This window comes from Semicossyphus pulcher, unplaced genomic scaffold, assembly GCF_022749685.1.
Source record: "Semicossyphus pulcher isolate SPU_LCO1_2020_fin unplaced genomic scaffold, fSemPul1.0.p SCAF_13, whole genome shotgun sequence".
NCBI classification, from domain to species: Eukaryota; Metazoa; Chordata; class Actinopteri; order Labriformes; family Labridae; genus Semicossyphus; species Semicossyphus pulcher.
In genome coordinates this window covers 7,574,546-7,601,153 of record NW_027211637.1, presented here as the reverse complement: position 1 = coordinate 7,601,153, position 26,608 = coordinate 7,574,546, and the positions used below count along the sequence as shown (strand labels likewise).

General features: G+C 42.0%; 1 protein-coding gene across 1 annotated transcript in view; it reads left to right on the top strand.

Moving 5' to 3' along the window:
* Positions 1-26,608, top strand: part of klhdc8b (kelch domain containing 8B) — a 164,091-nt gene that overhangs the window by 68,556 nt on the left and 68,927 nt on the right. The window contains exon 2 of the mRNA XM_069660785.1: positions 23,196-23,360. Coding sequence (XP_069516886.1) covers positions 23,196-23,360 — 165 coding nt within the window. The remainder of the gene's footprint in view (positions 1-23,195; positions 23,361-26,608) is intronic.

Genomic DNA, 26,608 nt, shown 5'->3' with positions numbered 1-26,608 from the left:
TGCAGAGTAAGCCATAGTGCCATAGTCGTTGTGAAGCGGTGACAAAAGAAATAAATTACAGTGTACATTTAAACTGACATGCTTGTTTATATGTAGAACTCTTTTAAGTGGCTAAAGTATGTGGTACTTTTGGCCACATGTGTAGCGGTGCTTAGCTTAGCTTCTGTATAGGAACTCCGGCTGGCTCCTAACAGGGGAAATGCTGACTGTTATCTACTGTACATAGTACACTTAGTATTGATAAGTACCTCATACAACCAGACTGAAAAAAATCCGACCTAACCCTTTAACAAAAGGAATACCGAACTAACCAGCCATGTCATACACATACACGGACAAATGATAGCCCATTTACACTGTTGGCAGGAGCCTAAAGTGGTGAGTTCAATTGGATGTGAGACCACGTATGTGATCTACAGGGTTAGATACCCACATCAGGGGAAATAACTATTCTTGAATATGTGAGCTGACCCTTTAACATGAACCGCGTTTCGCTCATAGTCATATTAGAGTCTGTAGTTTTTTTAATGTATTTGTATCTTCCTCCATACAGTTCACTGGGTTGCCCAGAAGAACATTGCAAACCATGTCAGTGAACCTCATACAGACAATAATTCACAAAGACAGTGTTTGTTTTATCTGGAAGGAGAAGGGTTGTCTCAGCGTGTTTGTGCGAGTGTTGACAGGCGCAGAATGACAGGTAATAATGATGTCCTGTCACTGTGTTTGAACTCTACAAAGCAAAGCCCGCTGCTATTGCTCGCTGTGTCACCGCCCTGTCATCAGACAACACTACACAGTCACCGCTGTCACATCTGCAGAATGAGGTAGATCAGAGAAATTAGACAATGTTTGTGTCTGTGTCAGGAAGAGAGAGGGGCGGGTGAGGGTATGTGTCTCATTATGTGTGTCATCAAGACGGATGGAGAGTGTGTAAGCGAGAGCATGAGCGTGTGTCGCTGCTGTAGCCTGTGCTGTGCCTCGTCAACCTGTCACTAATGGTTTACATCCGCTACCTTGGATTTGACAAACAAGGACAAGTCTGCCCAACATCACGGCTGGCTGGTCACTATAGCTCATCCATCATCATATACACACACTTTGTGTCTCACGGAAACGTATGCATGCATGACATTCCCTTGTTTCACAGCAAGATTCACACAAGACTCACACACACTTCCTAAGTTGTTACTGTTTCACTTCCTATTCAGGTGAAAATCCAACAGTGTGCTGCCATAGAAGTGCATGAAATGCCAACTACTTCAACTATGTGTTTTTACGTGTCTGTACAATGGAAACAACGCCAAATGTAAGTTGAGTTTTTGTTGTAGACAAACAAACACTCTAGAAAGTCTGGTGAGAGGACACACATGGCCACAGCCCTCTACCCAGCAGCCGCAGGTTTGACTCTGTACCTCGGCCCTTTCCTGCATGTCATCCCCGACTCTCTGTTCCCCGTATTACCTGCTATTCTTCACTGTCCTATCAGATAATGGCTTAAAGGCCAAATCATTAAAAGGTCTGGTGACCTAGTTTAAAGGCTGCATGGGGTGGCAGTCAGGGGTGATAGATGGGTCACACACAAACACAGGCCTTTCACGCAGGAGACTGGAGTTTAAGTCCTGAGTGAGACCAAAAAGCCTCTGTCACTTATTTCCTGTTCCTTGCCTAAGTTAAGGAACTTAATTCATTTACATGATGTTAAGCAGGGGTGTCAAACTCGATCAGAGAGGGGGCCGAATTTAAAACCTGTGTCTAAGACAAGGGCTGAGCGGGGTCAACATTTTCTGGACAACAGACTATAACCACGTTTGTATCAGAGTAATTATGACAAATTAGGCATACAGAAATATGAACTTAACTGCTTCCAAGACATCTTATGGAATTCAGAACAAACCAAGGGTATCAAAAATATGAGAGATCAAATTTAAAATAAGACACATCAGCATCATTTCATCAAATTTGTTTCCAAAAAAAGTTTTGACACAGGCATCAAAAACAGCCAAAAAACTTTTTTTTTTTTCTTAAGACAATCTTAAATATTCTGTTTTTTTCATTCACAACACCATCAAGAAAATAAGAATATTTTAAATGTGATCAATCTGGTGAAAATGTGTTTGGGGTTAGGGTCTAAGCTGTAGACACTCTAAAGGGTGGAGTGAAGGGGTGCATCAGTTGCTTACACAGGTATATGATTCCAGACATGCTAGCAGCTTGTAGGTGGAGCTTTAAGTATCATTTCGGAGTTTTATCCGCTCTATTTGGATGGTCATCTAAAACGGATTACTCAACAGTTCAAATATAAATGTTTGAGCTCCAAAGTCCAAATCGCAGTGTGAACTCTGCCAGGTCCGCTCATGAAAAAAAAGTTTCCTTGCTGCATCTGAGTCGCTGCTTGGCTTGGAAAGCCCTCACTGTATGTCTGTGATCACACGCTCCTGTCCCTGAAGCTCGAGGTTTAGCGGAGTGAAAAGCTTTGTTATGTCGCACAGAAATGCCAACTCACCAGCTGGTGCTCGCAGGTCTGGACTGTCGCACCCGCTGTTGCGGTGGATGCTGGGATTTGTTGTATCAGCGGTGTGCGTGCTGTTTACTGGCGGGCCAGTTATGATACTCATATGATATTATCTCGCGCCGGATGTGGGGCCTTGAGTTTGACACCTGTGATGTAAAAGTAATATGTGACTTTAACTAACATAAGTAGTTATTTTAACCCGATCCACAATCATTTTTCCAAACCTCACTTAAATGTGACCCTATCACAGCGTTTACCATGTGCTAGAAAGGCTTTCTTCATCTACCAAGTGCACCTTGCATTAGTTTAGTTTAGTCTCATTACTTTCAAGTATTTCTTAGAGATGTTCCATACCATTTTTTTGGCACACTACCGACCCCTATATGATGACATGAGTGTTGTTTCATATTAATTACCCCTCTATTACCATAGCAATAAAAAACATTTTTGAGGGGTCTAACAAATTAGGTAAGTAGAAGTGAAAACAAACCCTCTCTATCACCCCCTGCTGACTGGCTGCAGTATAGGCCATAAAGCTCGCCTCCTCCATGTTAACAGATGGGACATGAGTCAAACTATAAAATCAAAATACACGTCAAATAAATTTTACTCAAACATGGTTTCTGTCATTATAGTTAGTTCTTATCATGCTGATTTATGTCCCAGTGTTCATTTTTCTGACAAGTTTATTTTTAATTAGTTACTTGATGCTATAAAAAGGGGCTCCAAGGCTATGATTGACAGCTCTGTTGACATATGGCAACGTGATGGATTGATTGGCTGGCCAAGTATTTGAGGAAGTGGTCCTTGCCCAACCAGGTACCTGTCTGCATTTCTTTGTGTGGCAAATTAACCATCATTAATATAAGTACATCAATTATTCTGTATAAACTGTCTTTTAGCATTTTTCTTAATAAATTAAACAAAACATTGGTTTAGAAAACACATAATAAACAAACCTTTTGTAGCTACAATGTGCAAAACATTACAATACATTCTCATTCGCACCGGTGTAGTAAGACAAAGCCTGTCCTCATTCTGCTGCTGACACAGGCAGAGTCTATTATGCCTGGCTTTGTAGAAGGCTCACAAATTAAAACAGCAGTTAACAAACAGAGGCGCTCATTACAGTTTGTTCCCAATCATTACAACAGTGGCTTTAAAGGAAATCAGATTAGTGCAGCGTGGAGAGGGAAGTACCAACTGCAGACTGAAAGAGACAGTAGAGAGAAAGCCGCTGCTCTGATAACCATCTGAATGGAAAGGTGCTTTGAGGTACAACCATAAAACGTGATGTTAAAATGGGACTACAGTGTTTTTAGAGGCGCGTAGGTTTAGTTGTCAGGCTGCAGGAACAAGTCTTTCATGCAGACTGAATGTGGATGCATTAAAGAAATGCAAAAACACAACCTTTGACAATGGGCCTCATGAAGAAGGGAACATTAGCCGTGTCTCTTGGAGGAGCAGAAAGCTTCCGCCTTTTAATTGCTCTGTTTTCCTTTTTCCTTACAGGGTTCATTTCTGGTGTTAAAGCGCAGGAGATTACAGCCAATTTAATTTCCCTGTCCAAAGTTTTCCTGTCACCTTGTACTTGGTACAAAGTTTAATGAATGTAAGTACAGTATGCGCAGTGCAGTAAATGTCACAGCCCCACGAGGAGGATGTAGGGAGGGATCAGGAGAGGAAATGTTCTGGATGGGTTTATCTGCAGAGAGGAGACGCTGCCAGATATCAAAAACAACCAATTTTCCTTTAACAACAAGCTCTTTATCACCTGTCAGCTGAGATCGATGGCTGCTGCTGATGCTTCATTGCGAATTTAAAGCGGGTTTAAAATCAATATTGCCAGAGTAAGCTGCTCTTGTATGCCTCCAGTGTACCTGTAAGAGTAAAGAGGGATTTTTCACACAGCGCTGCACTTTTACTTTTGAAACACGGAGGAAGTGGCAGTTTGAAAAAGTTCAATCCAAAGTGGTCTGACTGTCCTGACTTGTTTCAGCTCAGTGTCCATTAGCCTTTGTTTTATCCAGGCTTTATCCACTCCTCTTCTGCCTGTGACTGCAACAAAGATACTTATTCAGTTAGTGTATAAAATGTGTTCTGTAATATGGTGAATGCTGAAAAGATTTTAAATAATATTTTTTGGGCCAAGCCATCAAGATTATCAAGATTAAACAACTATTCAAAAATTCAGAACCTTTTTAATCGGCCCAAAACCAAAAAGCCAAAATGCCATATTGACCTCCCATCTGGCAGGAGACTCAAGTTTCCACTTGTTGGCAAAAAAAGTAGACGATGCCATCTGATGTGTCTGAATCACTAAATGAACATAAAGATGGATGATGCCTCTCCATCTACTCGCATTGTATTTGTTTGAAGCATAAATTACCCTGAGGCGGGCGCTGCCATCTTGTGCTGGTGGCGTCTCTTGGAGCCGGAGACTGCGCAGTAGAAATCAGAGGGTGGAGCCTTGGTAATGTCCCGCCCCTTCACTGACCAAAGAACACATTTAACTTACCAAATACAACGGCAAAGCTTCCTCACGTCGGCGTATTCAACAGCAGAACAGCTTCTTGTGTTGATATGGAAACTTTAGGGGCAGCTGTGGCTCGGTGGTAGAGTCGGTCGTCTTTCAAATGGAAGGTCAGGGGTTCGATCCCCAGCCTCAGGCTACATGTCGAAGTGTCCTTGGGCAAGACACTGAACCCCAAATTGCTCCCGGTGTCAATCATGACGCTAGAACCTTTTTACAGCATCAGATAACTAATTAAAAATAAGGAGGAGGAGGCGGGCTTTATGACCTATACCGCAGCCAGTCAGCAGGGGGCGATAGAGATGTTTTGGCTGCACTTTTGTGAAGCTGTCACGTCGTCAATCTTAACAAAATAGTTTATCTGAGTTGGGTTTTTTGTATTTGAACAGACAGGATGCCATGAAAGAAGATTATTGTCAAGGTAAATTAAACAGCAAGGAGATGATTATAAAAAGAACAGTCCAAGAAAAAGAATGAGTCTATAAGAAAGAGGACAATCATACTGTCATTTTTTCAAAAGCTTTGATGCATCAGGTAAACTAGGTTAAGGGTTAACTATGGTTGTGCTATTTGATGCTTCCAGTTAGTCATTACATTTTCCAATTGAATGCTGCGATTTGAAGGGTTGTTCAAGAGCTACAGGAGTGGTCCATTTAAAATACATCCCTAAATCCTCCCTAACAACAGTACAGTAGTCTCGTCCTTCTGGGGATGCTTAAACCTAAAGTGCTGCAGTGGCTTCAGTTGACAGACTGCAGCCCCAGCGGGACACAAACCCTGGCAGCATTAATTCGACTTTGTGCCTGTGCAAGGTACTTGGAAAAAAAAAAAAAGGACAGTCATGACAAAACACTGTCTCAGAAATGGACTTCAAACAGACAGGAAACACAGCTTTTATGCTTTAAATAAAACAATTACAAAACTTCAAGCACAGAAGTAATGATTAATAGCCTCTTCCTGCCTGCACGCTTTGATTCCTGTTAACCCTGATATGATCTCTACTTTACTCCAACTGTCTGAACGACATTTCTTCTCACTCGGCTTCAAATAACAAGCTAATTTCTGGAACAACTGATTCCCTTACCTCCCCGTTTGAAAAGTAAGAGTGCATTGTCTCGCTGCTGCCAGGTCCCCACATAACAAGAGCAGCGAAACGCTTAATGAGCCTGAGTGCCACTGGCAGATACTCTAATTATGATTGTGAATCCCGGCTTCAGTGGCGTTTTGACTATTTTAGGAGTGCAGCAGGTGTAATGCTACCATATAAATCATTAACTCTAAATTGGCTTTTAAATGTCAGTAGATGATAAAGTTATGGGTGATGTGGTGAGGGAGGTTTTGTGCGGTGAGATTGCGAGGTGGGTAAAGGTGAGAGCATGACAACAGTGAGAGGAATGGAAAGGTCAGACAGGAGCAGGTGTTGCTTGATTAGTCCTCAGGAGTCTCCTGCGAGGAGGGAACTTTCAACATGAAAGTTGTTTGTTCAAAACTCTTATTGCTCCAAATTGTCTGCCTTCTCTTGAGACAGCCCTGTTATCGCTCTTGTTCTCGAAAGCCAACAGCTCTGCATGTTTTAGTACTGGTCAGTACAGGGAGGCAACAGCGTAAAGACCATCGAAGAGCCTATGTGACGTTAACCATTGGTTTGTCCTCCATCCATCCATAATCTATACTGCTTAACCTGTTCAAGGTCGCAGGGGGGCTGGAGCCAATCACGACTGTCATTGGGCATCAGTGGGGGTACACCCTGTACTGATCGCCAGTCAATCACAGGGCTGACACATAGAGACAGACAACCTTTCATGCTAACACCTATGGGCAATTTAGAGTCACCAATGAGCATGTCTTTGGACTGGGAGAGGAAGCCGGAGTACCCAGCGCGAACCCACGCATGCACAGAAAGGCCCCCTTCGTCTGAACCATGATTCGAACTAGCAACCTTCTAGCTGTACAGCAACAGCGCTAACCACTGGTTGTAAACTTCCATTTTGAAGCCACAAGTTTACAATATTTTAGGGTTTTGGAAGTAACCATATTTGGTTGAGAGGGTGGAGTACGAGAGGAGGGAGGGGATGGACAACGCTAATGGGATGGGAAACGGACTGCATTTATTGAGGCCTTTCTAGTCTACAGTACATGTCACATTCAACCTTTAACACACACATTCATACGCTGATGGCAGAGGCTGCTTTGCAAAGTGTCAATCTCTATTAAGAATCTAACCATTCATGCGCATTCACACACAGGTGGCCGGGTCTTCGGGAGCAATTTTGGGTTCAGGGTCTTTTCCAAGAACACTTTGACTTGTGACTGTAGCAGCTGGGGATCGAACCACCACACTTTCTATTGAAGGATGACTGACTCTTTGACCGACTGAGCCACAACCGCAAAGTCATCAAAACTACAGTATATAATATAATATATATATATATAATACAGTTTTCCAGTCCGTGCTCTAAGCTAATTCTTCAACTGACACAGTGTTTCCCATAAACATGTAATGCTGGGGCTGTTTTAGTTATTAGACTAAAAAGCTGGGAGAGTTTTAGAGACAAAGCAACTCGCTTGCCCACATCTCTTTTTAAAGCGAGTGAGCAGCAGGTGAACAAATCGAACTCAAAAGAACTGCTCTTCTCATCACTTCGACCCTTTGTTTCTGCAGGGAGCAGCCAAAAACAATCCAAGTATGGTGAACACAGACAGTGAGGCCTGTCTTTTAGTGCTAGCATACAGTATTTATACTAGATATCAGAGCAGAGGAGAGTACAGAAAAAATATTACATTGGGAATGAAATTCAGTTACAAAAGGGAATGTGTCTCAGCTAGAGACAGATTCATGAAACAATAATGCATAAAACCACAATGCACCGTGCACCATCTGGAAGAGAAACCCAACAGCTGGTTTATAAGTTTCATTTTGAGGTAAACACGCAGACAAAACTAAGAATCACAGAGACACTGCCTCACGTCTGTAACTGAAGATATAAGTAACACATGGAGGCAACATTAGAGACACTTCACTTCACTGTGTGTGTGTGTGTGTGTGTGAGAGAGAGAGAGAGAGAGAGAGAGAGAGACAGAGACAGAGAGAATTTAATCAAATTCTGTCTTTTTAAGTCAAGCATTTTATGTTAAAGCAGGGTACTTGTTTACTTGTACTTTTAAGGTCAGCCCTTTTAATTGAATACAAACATGTCAAATGAATGTTTTACTAAATTGTTGCACGATATGACCCTTAATTATTCTTCTTCCAAACATATTTGCCCAGCTCACTGAATGCATTTTAATAGGTCAACTGTGTTATGGATCTGCATCTGACATGTTACTTTCTCTCCTGTTGACATTAAAAGTCATTGCATATTCTTGGCTGTACTCAAATCGGCCTTTTTAATGAAACTTCAGCTCTTACATTTACAAAAGGTAACTTCTGCACAAGAGCAAATGTTACTCCGACACTTTGTCCCAGAAATTCTATTTATATTCATGTAATTTGTTCTCTGAAGATTTCAAGGGAAAGCTGCCTGGATTATGTTTAGAGGCAGCTTTGTTTTTGCGTGACCATGTGCGCCTCTCTTGGGTTACATGCTAATTGGTGGTGTCACAGACCAGCTGTTAGAATGGGTTGGAAATCAAAGGCACATGGTTTGGATGAATACTAATTTAAGTTATTTTTCAGCTAACAGTGAGTTTTTCTACATGGTTAATGCACATTTTTCCAAAGCACACTTATACACAATTCCAAAATCACACACACTAAGAGCAGTATCTCTTGCAATAATTAATTCCACATTTGAAACAATGATGTACATATCAAACACATCCACACAAAGTCTGCAGAACATTAGACAGATTGTACTACATGTAATAATAGTTTATAATACAAAAATACACTGTACTACAGTAATCACTGAGTACTGTATTTATATGCAGTTAGGCTGAATGATGAATCACAATGTCATCGTCATCGCCATGGGAACATGCGCGATGAACACACCGTGGACTTACATCTGCATGTGAACATTTGATGTATCAGAGGGCTGCCCAGGTATATGAACAGCACCCAAAGTATGTTTGCCGGTTGATTCTATCACGTTTTATTTGATCTGTTTATGATCCCCATCCACGATTGATTATTTACTGACGTCCTCTCCTCGGGCTCTGTCTCTCCCGTACCTGTCACGAGCAGCCTCTCCACACTGTAAGTTATAGCTAATATGCTTTTTTTACATCGTCACATCGTCATCACAATATTGAACAATGTCATCGCACATCGCAGATTTTCCTCATATCATGCAGGCCTAGAAGTGCAATGAGAGTGGATTTTTACCTTTTATCATTTCAGAAGGTACAAATGAAGGGTGCTACTGTGACCTGTTCGAGTAGCTCTGCCATGCAGGCCTCTCTCACTGTTCGCCCATGCTTAACCACATGGTTAACCAAAGTCGTAGATATATTATCAGAGATTATGGCTCTCTGTGGTTCCTCTTCCTCAACCCCCTTGTTCTCCTCCTCCTGCTCTCCCTCCTCTTGCTGTGCATCCCTCACTTTTGTTATTGTCATCCAAACTGCAAAACAAAAAACAGAAAACTCACTTCCTGCAGAGTTTTGGTTCTTCTGGCCTGGCATCATCAAACAAATTATATAATGCTGTATTTACTGAAATTACACCTTTGGGGGGATCTAATAGCCTTCAAGACAGCTTCTTTGTTGATTCTGTTCCTTCATTACAATTCTGTCTTTGAATGTCAGGCTAGATCTATAGCCTCAGACTGGACTATTTTTGGACGTTGATGATGCCTGACCTTTAGTTATGACCTGCGCACTTTTTTGTTGTTCTTTGACCAGAACAATATCTGATGTAAGTATGGTCCATTTTTTGGTATGGATTTCTTTGATGCAATTATTGTTGCTTAGAACAAAGAGGTTGTATTGATACTTTTGGAAGTGATTTGCTGTTTGTGTGAGTGTCGACGCTGAATAGTTTATCTGGTGTGGACCTAAAATCTCCGTCAGAAAAAACAGTTCAGTGAATGTGTGAGATCTGTGAAATCCCACTGGTAATAAGTGTTTGGTAATGTGAGCTTCAAGGTCTTAAACCATTACCATTTTTGAAGTTAAAATTCGACTACTAAGTTGCTAGTAAGTTAAATAAATCCACTTCCTGTTTCAATCCACTCAACGCTGTCTGTTCTACCAGGTGTGATTTTTTTGTCTACATGAAAAAAGAATACATGTATTTATACTCTCCTCAAGTCCTCATGCTGTTTGCCGAGAAAATAGACCACACACTTGCACTCTTGCTGCAGATGTGAGGTCTGTCTGTTAACCCGGTCGACTGAAAGGAAGCTGCTTTCACCTCCGCTCACCCTCGCTCTGAACTCGGTGTGCTCAACCTGCTTTTCAAGACGTTTTTATGCTTCTTTTCTTCACAATCGAGTGCTTTTAAGGCAAAATACACTTTGATCATTTCCTTCCTCAAGGTGGTCTTCAACAGGGCTATTGATCGACCCTCACTAAAGAGGACATTGTGATCGCCCCAGCATATATATTTACAATTGACCCCTATGTGTGTGTCTGTGTTACACTAAGCCTACAGTACCATTAGGATGTAGACAGGTCAATTTGCCGACACTCATGTCGCAATCGAGGTTGATTGAGCAGTTTTGTAGGTTGACAGAAGCTGAGGGATAAATAAAAAGGAAAAAAAAGGAGAAGGAATCAAATAATGGGGGAAAGAAAGAAAAGAAGGAAAGACTTGAGATTTCATGAATCTGAATGATCTAAATGTATGAATATCATTTTGGTACGTATGCAAGAAGCAGTGAACAGGGAAAAAAAAGAGACAAAGGAAGTAAGAGAGCGAGAAAAAATACGTTGAACAGTGAGACAGTAAAAAAGGAAAGTAAGAAGCAAAGAAAAGACACAATGAAGGAAATAAATCAACAAGAAAAGGCAAAAGAAGGAAAGAAAGAGCCTGACTCATCTCGTCTTTCCGTCCTTGTGACACCGATTGATCCTCTAGAACATAAGAACCTCCGCTCTGTCGGCCTATAGGTGGTGACTATAGCTCTCAGCAGGCCGGAGGTTTTATTGATCCTGTATTGATGGCTGTTCATTAGAAAGAGTGCAGTGCCCTTTAAATGTCGCTGTGGGAGATTGCCTTCCATCAGCCGCAGAGGCAGCAAAGACGTTACAGTCATTACAGGAGCAACAGAGGACAAGCGTGTCCCTGTCAAGTGTTTCCAGAGATAAAAACTGCCATTCGTACTCACAGGACTTTAGATCAGTGGCCTTTTGTCAGCATTGTAGAGTCAGCCCAGATTGTTAACGAGAATTGTGAATAGAGACTATTGAGGGACTTTAACCTTTTCAATCTAACTTAGTGTCGATGTTTTTACAGAGACTTTTTGGATTTAAAACCTTCTTGACCTCTTTGTATTACCTTTCATCTCTAACTTGAGGTGACCTGCATGAAGAATTTAAAGCTGTTTCTCCCTTTCCTCTCTCTGTTCGTCTCCTGTAGTACCCCATGTAAATATTAAATATAGGCTAAACTTTCCCACTTTATTGAGCAACCCTGTTCTCCTATAAATTATTAGTGTACTTGGCGCCCACAGCAAGCCAATGAAGGGTTTAATAATTCACACTCAAATCGGAAGCAATACTTTTTTTTGTGGTCACTTAGAAACTAATCTGTTTGTTTTGTATAAAATGTGTTTATTAGAACTTTAAACAATTCACTGTTCTCCTGATCGAGTTCACACATTTAGCTTACATGGCTTTGTCATTATGCTAGTTGTTTAACTTTACTTAGATTATCTATACCAGTTATCCTGTTCAGACTTTTTATTCAACATGACCAACACACAGCAGTCGACACAACACAACAATTTTATGAATTAGACAGCTTATGAACTTTTTTTCCAGTTCAGATTTTTAGTCTGAACATCTGGCTCATGGTTTTGATTAAACGAACTGCCATTCAACTCGCGCAAGATTTCGCCACAAGATCTCATAGTGTGAAGAACAAAGCTACACAAGAGTTATAGGGAAAGGCATACTGTATAACAACATGCTGAAAATACACTCGCTGCCAAAGCCGACGCTAACAGAGAGTGATATAAACATCAGTCTAAAACAAACATACAAATTCATGGACGCACACACGATAAAAAAAGTCCGTCGGCGATCACTGATGTCTACGTAGTAGCTGCAGGCATGTCCGGGCATGTCTCCCTCACTGCCGTGTTTCGAAGGGATGCGCTGTGTCGTGCTGCGTTGAGGAGCGCTCAGAAATGTGAGTGATCAGACACGTTTTTACATATTTTTAAAGATCAATCTTGGGATTTCTGAATTGGGTTATTCAAATGAGAATTGATTTGAATTGGAAAAATTGATTTTTTAAACCTAGCCCTACTAATCACTGCACCACTGTGCAACCTTCAATTCAATCAATTTTTATTAATATAGAACAAAAGATATTCAGGCCACTTCACAAAAGAGCAGGTCTAGCCCGTACTCTTTGTTATATTATTTACAGAGACCCAACATGAGTTCATTACCAGCTGTACTTTGGCAATGTTCGAGGCAACAGTGGCAGAGACAACAGGTAGAAACCTCGAGCAGAACCAGGCTCATGGTGAACAGCCATGCGCCTTAACTGGAAGGGCCGGGTAGCTGTGGCTCAGTGGTAGAGTCTGTTGTCTCTCAATTGGAAGGTTGGTGGTGTGGTCCCTGAGTGCTATAGTCTACATGTTGAAGCATCTTTGGGCAAGATTGCTCCCGGTGGCATAGCCACCAGTGTGAATTAGTACTGATTGACAGTTGGGCACTTTACGTAGCAGCCTCTGCCATCAGTGTGTGAAAGGGTGAATGTGACATGTAGTGTAAAAGGTCTTTGAGTGGTCGCAAGGTAAAGTGCTATATAAGTACAGCCCATTTACCATTTACTGAAAAAGTGGGCTAGAGGGAGAGGCAGAAAGAGAGAGAGATGGAGACAGACAGTGTTTTCCCTGTGCGTGTTAATTAGTTTCATCAGCCAGTGTGTATGTTCCCCTCAGGTCTCTGGTCTGTTAGTAAAGCTAAAAAGTTTATTTCATAACCTTTTAAGGACCTTATTACTATGTTAATTCAGTTGCCTTTAGGTATTTGTTTTATCTTTTTTTTTTAAACAACAGATTTTTTACACCTTATGGCAGTTTTTTTCTTGTTTCGTTTCCTGCTTGGTCCATGATATGAAACTACTAAATTTCAGCTACAAATATGCTTTGACAGAAGTAATATGGCCCTCAGCAGTGGTGGATGAAGTACCTGAAAGCCACACTTGAGTAAAAGTACAGATATCATACCAGAAAAGGACTTTGGTAGAAGTTAAAGTCAGCTGTTCTAATATTACTCAAGTAAAAGTCTTCAGGTGTCTGATATTTACTGTTCTTAAGAATCAAAATTATTTTTCCGATAAAAATTGTACTAAAGTAGTTCAGTCAGTCAGACAACTGATGTTTGTGATAGTTTGAAATGCTTATTACAGCAGCAAAACGTAGATTGTGTTTGGCGTCTTGCTGCGGCCTCATCACTATTCACAGATTTATTTTACTTGCAGTAATTTGAGGAGTGATGAGATAATGTCTTAAACCCCCCCTAGCCAGAGCCAGCAGGTGGATGCTGGGGTGGTGGTGGGGCTCAAAGTATGAGCAGAGGAAGGGTCCAAGAAATCTGGCAGGTTAAATAGACCACCAAAGTGGCTCTAGTTGCCTGCTTGAACTAGCTTGCAGGTGTCGCCCCCATAAAGTAAAAGTACATGATATTACTATAAAGTGGTCAGAATTTCAAGAATGATGAACTTTATTTTTAATGTAAACAATCTTAAAAAAATTGAGTCACTTGAAGAAACACAAGGTCTTAGGACAACTTAAAGGGGCATTCGTCAACCCATTTGCCTTCCTCACCACCATCATCATCTTTCACCAGAGCAGCTGGTGCCGACGCCATTGCTGTCTCTGCCTCCATCATGCATCCAGTATCAGCGGTGAGTGGTATTCTACTCACCTAGTCAATACTCGCTTGCATCTAACATGCCTGGACTTTACTTAAAAGCAAAACTGCTGCTTTGAAATCCCTCATTGCACTTGATTTACCATGCTGCTTTTTCTTCTTCTTCTTTTTCTTTGAGGTTTTTACACCAATTGGCATCCATGATGTTGCACGGTCGCTCAGTCTGTTGGGACTTTGCTTGGGAACCAGAGGGACGGCCCGGTTTAAGTCCCGGTATGGACCAAGCATGGAATTGGGGCTGGTAGCAGGAGAGTTGCTGAGAGGTAGCTGGAGAGAGCTGGAAATTGGAGATGGAAATGGAGATTCTTAGGGGAAATGTAATACAGCATAAGTACTATTTAAGTTAAGTTGATATAAGTTGAAAGAAATATAAAAAGTCAAATAAGAACAGATCCTCCCAGGCAATACTTAAGTAATATAGCACTATTTCTTCATTACATTACACCACTGGCCTAGAGGTGGAGTGGGTCGCCCTCAAATGGGAAGGTCATAGGTTCAATCCCCAGCTCTTCCAGTCGACATGTCAAAGTATTCTTGGGCAAGTGGTCGGAAGACTACGAAGGTGCAATATAAGTTCAGTCCCTTTACCATCATGTGCTCATCAACATAACGAGAAGAGAACGTCTGTGAACGCATCAAAAATTCTAGGTTTGAATTTTCTAAGAATTCAGAAAATAGTTTCAATCACCTTTTGTAGTTACTGTAAGGCCTACTTGTTAAAGTGTAACTGCACACTTAAAATGTGATGAAACACATCAATGCTTTTTGGGATTTCATGGGTTGGAAATGGCTCAACACGCCATCTACTGTTTCAAATCAGCCCTGGACCTTGCCAGCCGATGGTGACGTAGACACGACCATGTGGGACAAAATTACATCATGAAATGTATTTTTAAAAAAGAATGGTAACGCCTGCCAATGTACGCGCAGTCGGCGCATGTACAGCTCGAACTGATAGGGCTCGGGACCACCGCGCTCCTCCGCCGCACTAAAGTGCTCTTCAGGGGACTCTGGACGGGAGAAGTCCTCCACCTTAAAAAATGTGCCCTGTGACTCTGTGGCGCTCCCCATTTTTCTCTGGCAAGGGGAGGGGACGTCACAGAGCTGCCGGACACACCCACCCCCCTCTCAGCCCCTTGCCCACTTTGAGCATTTTTCAGAATTGTGCAGTGGGTGGAGTTATGGTCAGACCTGTGGGTGCAGTTACACTTTAATGTTATATAGATTACGGAACATCAATTATTTATTCATGAACTGAATCAATGTGCATGATCATTATGCTTGTTCACATATCTATATAATGTGTGCATTAGTATTCATGTGAGGCTGTGTTCACATTTATATTTAATATCTTTATTGTTGGATATCTGGGACGCGCTGTTCAAAAGTGCATGAGGTCGATATGTTTTGTGCAGGGGTGTGTCCCTGCTGGCTAATTAGAGACAGATCTGTGGCCCTGATGTTGTTTAGTTCAGCTCAGACAACATATATGATCAATACATGCACTGGGTTCATCTTGTTAGTCTATAGTTAAGTTAGCTAGAGAGAAGAGGATGCCTATTGAAGTTGTTTGCCTGAGTCTCCGGCTTGCTGCGCCGAACAACTTAAGGGGCACTGAGCTGTCAATGAAAAACTCATTAGCCAATGGAAACGCATTATATTTACAATCATAAAAAGATATATTAGCGTTACTTTAATTGACATATAATAGAGTTTTGTGTCATTTCTTGTTTTCTGCTGTTACCATGGCGAAACAGCCAATAAGCAAGCTGGACGCTGCTTGAGGGAGGGATGCAAATGGATCAGCAGTAATGGAAAAAGAGATGAGAGGCATGGATAAAAGGATGAACCGATAGGCAAGATAAAAAGAGGGGGAGAAGGGATGCATGACGCAGTCAATTAAGCAGAAACGGAGGAAAAAGGCGATGGAAAATGATGAAAGTAACGTGAAAGTTGCAGTGAGGACGCAACCCTCTTTTACCCCATAAAAAGACGGTGAGGGACAGGCAGCTGGATAACAGCGAGAGAGGGACACACACAGAATGATGAAAGATAACGTTGCTGTAAAGCGAATCAAAGCAGCAGACTGAGTTTTACATCAGAGATAGGAAAGAGAAGGACAAAAATATAAAGCAGAAGTTATGTTTAATCAGACTCATACATCTGCTTTTACTTTAAAGCTGCTGTCACTGGTGCATGGGCAGTTTTGTGCGTCATTCACTTTGATAACTTGTGTCTTCAGTGCAGCGTGCTGTGTGCTCATGTCCGTGTCCATAAAGCAGTTTTGTATTCCTTAGCTCCAGGTAGTGACTCAGTGGTCTGGATTTAAGTGGTGACAGTTTTTGTTCATCAAGCACCGCGCTGCCAAACAGCCACCCCATAATAATAGACTGTAGGTTACGCTGTAGTTGCCATGGAGTCTCCCGGGGTGACTGGGAGAGAATAGAACAGTTCCTTAATTAGAGGAGATTGCGTATGATGAGAGCGAGGCTGGGCCAGAAGACGAGGGCACACATGCAGTAACACGCACACGCAGACACACACACACACACGCACACACACACACACACACACACACACACACAGTGATAGTGAGATGCTTCCGGTCACAGGTAATAGTTTGGGTCGACAGTGAATGTTAAGCATCCACTTTCATTTCTGACTGGTGTATATTTATCATCATGTCACACAGACAGGATGACGAGATGATTACAGAGTTGCACCTCTATTGACCTGAAAAGGTCAAGTGATTGGTTTGTGTGTGTGCAAATAACATGTTATGAAATATGTATTTATCTTACAATAGGTTATATTTTATTAATTGATTAACTCTACTTTGAATCACATCTAGTATTCTTAATAGAGACCTGACACTTTATGTTGTACACTTGTATGTTTACTACAAAGACTACACCGTTTCATTTCCTTATCTTTGGCTGATGGTCAATTATCTTATCTAATACAGTGTGCTGAATGTGTAGGAACACAGTCATTGATTATAACGTATGTATTGCCAAAGGAAAAGCTCTCTGATGGCAAGGTGAAGTAGGGAAAATATTCAAAATTTTTTTTTTGTAAGACAAACCCAGTCCACAGCGGTGCTTAGCTTAGCTTTAGTATTGCTAATACTAGCTTCTACAAACAGGGACCATGCTGACTGTCCTCTACTATGGTTACACACTATTATACATTATTAATAAGTACCTCATACAACACTACTTAAAGCTCCTGTGAGGAACGTTCGGTTTGTGTTGATTTTGGCGCCCCCTGTGGACAAAGCCTTACCTCTCATCTCTTTGCTGATTTTGTCCTGTACGTGTTTAAGTGGTGTTTTTTTTAACAAAAAATCTTATTCTGCTTTCTTTAACAGTCATATGAATCACTCACTTAATATTTTTACGCTGGAAAATGTAAACAAAGGCAGTGTGCAGTTAATCGCTGTGTCTGACACCTACCCCCCCTACATTTTATATACCTTATGTTATCAATGTTCTTTTAGGAGTTTGTTTTGAGTTTATTTCTCTATTTTTTTAAAGACCAGCTTCAGTCATGTTGTAAAACAAAAACATAAAATGCTCTGCTTGAAATAATAAATTGTGTCTGATGTGTTTTTCTGCAAAAAAATGTTTAATTACCTTATAAAAATCCTCCTGAGGCATCTTAAAAATCCCAGTCTGCATAGGCCCCGCCCACTATGTACTACATTTCTCCTTTTGTAAAATTACAGCTGAAAACAATACACGTCTCTGCTATGGTTACGTGGCAACTTGTTGAAACTTATCTTGCTTAAAATGTAGTAATTAGTAGTAACGTTATCGTTAGTAGTCAGTAGTGAGTTTACGATGACGGTTACAGCTGGCTCGCACATTGCTGACGTGGTTGCCATAGGTTGCACATAAAGATATGCATAGCGTCGCCCTGTCCGTTAACAGGATTGGCTCCTTAGGTTTTTAGCTAAACATACTATAATGTAACTTAAAGGCACTGCATACCACAAACCCATCCTTCCTGCTGCAGTCAGACTCTTTAACCAAGCCTGCAGCATGAAAAGAAGATGAAAGCACCCAAATCACTCCACATAAAAAAAAGATCATTACCTATGGAACTTTTGAAATGTCCCCGTTGTGGGATCAATAAAGATTTATCTTACCTTACCGAGTTTTTGACCACTGGTAGTGCTATAGAGAAATGTTTTGATGAGCGGTTCACCATTATATCTGTGTTTTGTACAGCGCACATGCATGTGGGCAACCAATACATATTCCTGGCTATAGTTTCACAGCATTCCTGTGGTGACAGATGGTTATGGGCCTGAGACATAAAAAGGCGCCATGTGCCTCCACATACAGGGCAGAAGAAGAGTGCCAGCTGGTGCACATTATCTAAACAATGCAGGTTTAAAAATACTCAAAGAAACAATCTTTCTAAACGTTTTATGTAAAGAGAAATTCATTCATTCAACATTTTTGGCCCCAAGCATTCAACAGCATGTAAACATTATTGCATCTTCTTGCAAGAAAGCATCTTTAAGACAACACAAGCAAATCATGTTTCTCTGTGTGACCCGGAGCTGTGTTGTGTGTCTGCCAAGGGGCCAGACTAAGAGCTGTTCAAAACACCTCTGAGAATCCATTTTCCAGTTGAAGTGACCTGGACATGGCACTGCGTGGGCTGTGGCATGCCGCGCACCGTCTGAGGAAGCTAGGGAAGAGGAATGTAACTTCTCTGAGCAGGAGGTGAAGTGATAAGAGTGAGTCTCCTTGACATGCAGATTTGTGCCACGTCAGCAATAATGAAAACGCTATACTAGACCGAAGAGGTGAGGAGGTCGCTGAGCCTAAAAGTGCGATGCTAAATTTACGTGTGTTCCAGCACCTCACCTTTGCTCACCAGCTTTGGGTAATGACAAAAAGAAAGAGGCGAGGATTAGAAGCAGAGCAGGTGTCAGACTGAAGTAGGATTTCTTCTTTGTTGCCTTGAAAGGAGACTGTTGAGGTTATTCAGGGACCAACTTGCATGCTGAAATGTAGTTTTAAGAGTTTTATATGTAAGGAGTGAAAATGTGTTCTTCATATACAGTACTTGGGTGTGTTGGTGTACCCTTTCCATGTAATATCATTTATTAGTAGAGTTGTGCAAGTTCACACTTACAAAGAGCTAGCTCAAAGTTCAGTTCATTCTGATTAAAATGAACAAGTTCATTTATTCTTTTTTTTTTGCTGCATTGGGCTACTCTTTTTCAGTAGAGCCTCCTCAGGGGTCGACAATGAACACAATTTTCCACTGCCACTCCGGGCCAGTAACTTTCCAAATTCACTGGCCCTGCCATTGAAACCACTGGCCCCTGAAATAATTCACTATCTCATTTCAATAACTCACAGAGGCTTCTTTTACCTCTCTTGGTTCAGCAACTCTGACACCTGCATGAATAAGTAGTAATAGCTGCAGTTGCAACAATAGTAAGATTAAAGTCGAGGTGAAATGAAAAATGTCATTCTAATACTTTTAGATCACATCCCCGGTAATATTGTGCATCTATTTGACAATATAGGCCAAAAATAATACAGAAAATCAATTTCTTCATATTCTTATATCAAAATCCGATCATTTTTTCTTCCGGTAAAACTAAATTTCATGCATGCTTATGTAAGTTGGCACCAACCAATTTCAAACAATCAATCTGCAACATTTAGCCGCGGAGCACCAAGAACAAGTCAGTTAGCTAGCTACTGCGCTGTTGAGAACGTCTGTCTACGCCCACTTCTATATGTCCCGCCTGCACGTCCTGTTTCACTCGGAAATACGTCACGATACGGAAGCTAGATACTCTTGAAATGCCGTTTCAGCTCGACTTTAATAAGAAAAAAATAATAAAAGCAATAAAAATAGTAATAAACTATAATACCTTGATCATGAATGAATGGAGGTGAAAAGCAATAATCTGTAGTTCCACTAAGCTTTAGAGATATTACAAGAAGAAGAAAGTTGTACTTCTCTCTTCCCAGAAAAAAAACATATTCAGACAAATGTTTAATATTGTATGAAAGTGTTGGAACCAGCACATCTTGTGATTTACTACCTGATAAAAGCAGAACGTCCCCCGTAGAACACATTTATGAGACAGGCTCTCCTCTGGGCATGTAAATGCTTGTTCCTCAATTCATTTCTCTGCTCTGACAAAGGAGCATTTAGAGGAGTAAAAGCTCCAGTAAAAGCAATTTAGTGTGACATTCTGACAGCTTTTCTCTTTTGTTGTTTTTTTTTGTAATGGTTTATGCACACACCCACATCCTGTGTGAGATATGATTTGCTCTATTATAGGCATTTACACGTACACATTGTGTGTGGATGATTAGTTTTTAATCTGGTCCATTTCTTCATGGTATCTGTCCACGTTATCTCTCCCTCTGACACATATGCACACGCACCCCTGTGTGATAAAGAAAACCACGAGGAGAAAAATCACTGAGGCCATTAAGGGCAGAGCTGAGTTGCCTACTTTGCACTTTGTGTCACACAAACACACACACACACACACACACAAATGTATTGACATTCTATGTCCTCTTTAAGGGCATTTTGACAGCATACTAATTACATTTTACACCCATGAACCTGCAGTGACATTTAGAGTGACACCTATAAAATGATGATACCTTTTTACTCGACGTTCTTCCTGGAGGCTGATTACGATATTTTATAACTGCAGCCTTTCCTGTAGCAATAAAACTTTATATTTTCATGCAGGGCCGGCTCTGTCCGTTTTAATAATAATAATAATAACACATTATATTTGTATAGCGCTTTAAAAGGCACTCAAAGGCACTTTACATGATAGAAAACAATTAGAGCGACAGTAAAGGAAATAAACAGTGTAAAACAATCAAATCACAGAAATAACAGTTTAATTTGTATATAAAAGAAAACAGTTACAGCGACAGAATGAGGGATCACAGATTTAAATAAGTGGGTTTTGAGTGCAGTTTGAAAGAGAGGAGTGAGAGCGCGTCTGAGGTGTTGGGGGGGAGAGTTCCAGAGGGAGGGGGCAGCAATGGAGATTTTAGTGCCCTCGGCGAGTTGAGGATTCATCCCCCCACACTGCAAATGGGATATCAGTTATTTTCTGCTACACAGTATCTTCTATATTGCATGCCATTTTGCAACACAGCTCTCCAGAAGAGACCTGATTTGGTCTGGGTCTCCTCCTAGTTGGACGTGCCCAGAAAACCTCCAACAGAAGGTGCCGAGGAGGCATCCTAATCAGATGCCCGAACTACCTCAACTGGCTCTTTTCGATGCAAAGGAGTAGTGGCTCTACTCCAAGCTCCCTTCGGATGTCTGAGCACCTTACCCTGCCTCTAAGGCTGAGCCCAGTCACCCTGTGGAGGAGACTAAGTTCTGTCCGCGATCTCATTCTTCGCTCACTACCCAAAGCTCATGACCATAGGTGAAGGTTGGAACGTAGATCGACTGGTAAATTGAGAGCCTGGCCTTATGGGTCAGCTCCTTCTTCACCGCGATGGTCCGGTACAATGCCTGCAATACTGCTGATGCTGCACCGACCTGTCTGTCGATTTCACGATCCATTTGACCCTAACTTGTGAACAAGACCCCAAGGCACTCGGGGCAGTACCTCTCTACCCCACCCAAAGGAGCAATACACTATTAACATCATATGAATCAATTAATCAAAATCATTAAGAAGGTACTACAGAGGCCAACCTCTCCCCCCTCTCTACTAAAAGATCGAATTTGCATTCGCATCCCTCCTCTCCTCTCGTTGTGACTCTAAATTGAGAAAGAGAGAGAGCAACAGAGTGACGGTAAATGCGAGCGTATATTTGACATCGTACCCGGGGCTGCATTCAAAACGTTTGAGGCTCTAGCAACTCTCTATATCACCTATGCCTCGAGCCGGCCCCGTTTTCATGGTCCCAGATGATACAAATTTGAAGATGACTTGGCTTTTCCTCTTGCACCAGGACATTTCCTTACCTTCACAACAACCTTTGCAGCCTCCAAAGCAAGCAGTCAGACTCTCCCTGTGCAGTTATAAAGGTTATTTGACAAAATTACAATTAAAATATAGATGGAGGAGGATATACAGTTAAAAGCAGCTATTTATAGAAAGCTTGTTAAAGCAGCAGCCTTGCTTACACTGTGGTTAAGTGTGGCCCTTACAGTGTTAGCACTCTGCTTAACCACACAACTCCCAGATGAATTGTTTATTTTACAAGCTAAGGATTTTGCATCGATCACTTCCTGCCTCCACCCGCCGCTCCACAAGTGTGCCCTCCAAGTTTTATGTCACACAAGTGTCCTTGATGTGTCTTTTATTTTATGTACAGCAGTAAAATTAAATTTACTCAGTCATAGCCGCTCCGCTGTGTGGCAGTCCCACTCGTGTAGAGCTGCATCTCGAGTGACAGATTTATTATTGCTCCATTCTTCACAGTTTAAGTCACAGCTCCGTGGATCTGTCATCTGTCAGGGTGACTGAGACGCTCACTCTCCTCCCTCGATGTCTCTCAGTTCCTCTCCTTGTCATAACTGCGAGTTCTGATGACCTTTTAATAAATAACACGGCGATTTCCTCTCCTCTCCTCGTGTTTCCTCCCCTTACATGATTTCTCCTCCTCTCTCTCCTTTCTTGTTCCCGCCCTCTCCTTCTTTTTTTGTCCCCTGTGCTTCTGCAGGATCACAGTGTTTACTTGCTCAGCACTTCCCCTCTCCTCTCGCTTCCCCTTACTTCTCTGGATATTCTAATGACACTGCAGTAGTTGGGAATGTTTACGTCAGTCCTTGCGTTAAAGTCATTTGAGGGTCATCTGAACTTTCTCGGGGCATTAATATTGGATAAGACACATAGTGGACCAGAAACTTGGGACAAAAGTGCACCATGATGCATCACTTAGTCTGGCTGTTAGCAGAGGTGTTGGCAACATTTTAAAATCGCTCGCCTCATATTAACCTTACAAGAAGCTTGGGAGCAAATGTCTATCGACCACATTGCCGTGCCAAGAGAGTAAATTATAATAAGCTCTGTAAAAGCGGTTAATATACAGTGTGTCCGTCTCGTGTGTGTGTCTGCAGATGGAAAGGTGTACGCGTTCGGAGGAATGGGAGCCGACACGACGCCTCAGGCCATGGTGAGGGTTTACGACGCAGAGAAGGACCAATGGCAGCCGTTGACCTCCATGCCCACGCCACGGTACGGAGCCACACCCTTCGTAAGAGGAAACAAAATCTACTTGATGGGTAGGAAAGAACTTCATCTCATTTCTCTCCTTCCTTTTATTCGATGTGTAATGTTCCATCACAGTTTATATACCACTCCTCAGACCTTTAAAACCATGGCACCCCTCCAAGGTGACTGTGCGTGCCGAATGCACAACTACGAAGCCTTTACACAGGGGCATTTCCAGGGGGCGGCCCTGATATCTGATTAACCCATCCAGGTGCCACCCCATGACCCTGAACAACGATTGGCTATCTGCCCAGTCAGAGGTGGGGCTGGTGTTCTTGTGGCTGCGAGTAGCTTTTGGGACATTTTAGTGTAGCACATTTCTTCTGCTGGTACTTTACACAGTGACTTTTTGAGATGTGTCTTTTTGAATCCTTAAAGAATTAAGCATGAAAGATTTAAAACTCTACAAACCGGAACATAACATCTGTTTGTTACCTTTATGTGAGTAGTGAAAGTGGATTTGATAAGTGGAGATAGGGTCAATAAATGCTATTCAGACAGGTGTGTGTGTACACATACTGTAACGAGCCAACTCGCCGAGCTCTCCCCTCCTCTCGCTGTTTGTTGGACCGGAGTCCGCTATTGCAGCGATGTAAAATGTTGTCACGCTGACTCAAAAAAGGAGCGCCATTCCCTGTTGAAGACGGAAGACAGTCGTACCGGCAGAAATAGCTCCTCCTACCGCGGGTAGTTGCACGAGTCAGGGCAGTTTTAGCCCTCGGACCTCCTCGCTCACCCCAGTTCAGCACGGCTCATCAGCTCGGCTTCAGCACGCAGGATCTTTAAGTGTACGACTCCAGATTGCTGGTTGTTTTCCCTGACGTGACTGACTGACAGCTGACTATTTTTTCCCTCTGTGACTTGATTGACAGTTTCCGCTCCGTGAGTACTTTCCTTTTCTCCCCTTCCTTGGAATTAACTTTGGTGAACTGAATTTGTTTGGAGAACTGAAGTGTTTTTTTTAATCCGAAAAGACTGAACTGAAAAGCTGCTATTTATTTTTCACGAGTGTTTTTTTTGATTATTAAAAGGAAAGAAAAGAAAGACAGAATATTTTTTTGTTCACATTCTTTATTGCAGCGTTTTAGTGTTTTGTGCTTCCTTGTCCTTGGTTTAATAAAAAACAATTTATTGCAAAAGAAAAGTGTTGATATTTCTATTTTCATTTTTATATATTATGTTGTTAGAGGTTGTTGGAGCACTTTACTTACTTTTACATCCTTTGTGAGCTTTTATTATGAGTGTGTGTGACTTAAAAAACTACTTTTGTCAGGCTTTTCCCTGGCTGCCACCCCATAAAGTAAAAAATTTAAATCAAACAACAAAAGTCGTTCACACTAAAACCGTCACAATACTTATTGCCCCCCCTACCCCAGTTGAGTCACCCCAGTCAAAACAGTCGCTCAGCACCCCGTGTACAGAGGCTCAGTCCTCAACGCAGCGGCCTGGGTTCACTTTGCTGCATGTCATCCCCACTCTCTCTCTTCCCATGTTTCCAACACTACCCAGGCTCGTTGGTGTACAGTCGTCTGCCGACAGGCAGAGAACTAGAAGGGCCGAGAAGGTGGGATAGAGGGAGACAGACAGCAACAAAAACCACAAATAATACAGACTTACGCCAATTATGATAGCAGAGATATGTCTAATAACAACTATAATGATAATAATGTAACAATAATGTAAGACTGATTATAAGTCAGGCAGGTCCACAGCAGCAGGTGGTGTGCAGGAATGGTCCACAGGAAAGATACATAGTTAGATAAACATGAATGTATACATATACAGGAGATCAGTGTCTCAAGTCAAGGTCTAAGTTTAAGCCTGTGAGACATTCCTGTGTGAGGAGCTGATTCCACATCCACAAAAAGCAATAAAAAACCCTGTTGTGTGCTATGAAAGCCGCATCCATGAGCTGACATCGATGCTAACGCCGGGAACACACCGGACGCTGTAGCGCAGCGAATAGCCGAGAAGCGGAGCCAGTTTCCTTTCGGCGCCCATGTTAACCGATTGTGTCGTTCACACCAGGCGCGCCGCGGCGTGCACCTCTGCGGCCGGCTCGCGCCCTGCAGCGATCGTTTCGGCGTCTGGTCTATTTTTGATCGCGTCAATCCTGGCAGGAAATCACATATGAAACAATGAGAGAATCCGGTCAATTTTCAAAATTTAAACAATTTTCAAAATAAAACACCGCCATTGACAAATGCAATGTTATATTTGTGTGCTTTTATATATTTATCAGTATCTAAACAGAGCGCGAGAGAGATGAAGATACACACAGACACAGACACACAGACATAGACACAAACACACACAGACACACAGACATAGACACAAACACACACAGACACACAGACATAGACACACACACAGACACAGACACAGACACAGACACAGACACACAGGCACACACAAGAAAGAGAGAGACACAAAGTGGACTGGCTATAGGGGGTGCGGGCGGGGTGTCAAAACACACATGCAAACAGAGAGAGAGAGCTGAAAACATGAAAACAGCTCCAAATGTGAGTAAACGGCAGCTGAGGAGCAGAGGCGCTTGTCGACCGGCGCGGAGAAATGCGCGTCTGGTGTGAATGGAAGTGCTCCGGCTCGCGCACGATTTTCGTTGCGCGGCGCTTCGCAGCGCTTTGGCATCCGGTGTGTTCCCGGCGTAATACTTCCTACAAAACCCCATATTCATATGTTTATTTTAACTGTCATTTTAATATGTATACATATTTCTTTTGTTCTATGAAAATTGGCTGTTGTTAATGTAGTTATCTTTATTTTCATGCAGATCTTTGTGTAATTGTTGAACCCTCATAAACCCTTACTCACGCCCCGCTCTTCTTTCTTACACAACGACCCACAGTCTCTCTCTGACATCGCCTCAGAGTTCAGCTCATGGATTCTGAGGAGTGAGGTGGGAAATGTTCACTTACTTCTGAACATTCTTCTAACATCAATAGCTGGTGAGAGAAGTGCTTCAGCCCTCAGGCTTTGGTGTGGTGGGGCCATTTTCAGCCTCTTACAGCTCAGATTCACACTCAGAGAGTAGAGAAAGGGATGGTAACCGTAAGTGGCCTCTCTCCCGAAATTTTGGGTCGTACTTGTTCCAGTCTGCCTTCCACACTTTAGGTGTTCCTCTTACTTTGTTGCACTGTGTGTCTAGAGATATGCCAGTTGTACTTCTTTCATGCTACCCCTTCATACTGTGTGACTTTATCTGCCTGGCTGTTTTAGAGCAGTGAAAGGAACTGAG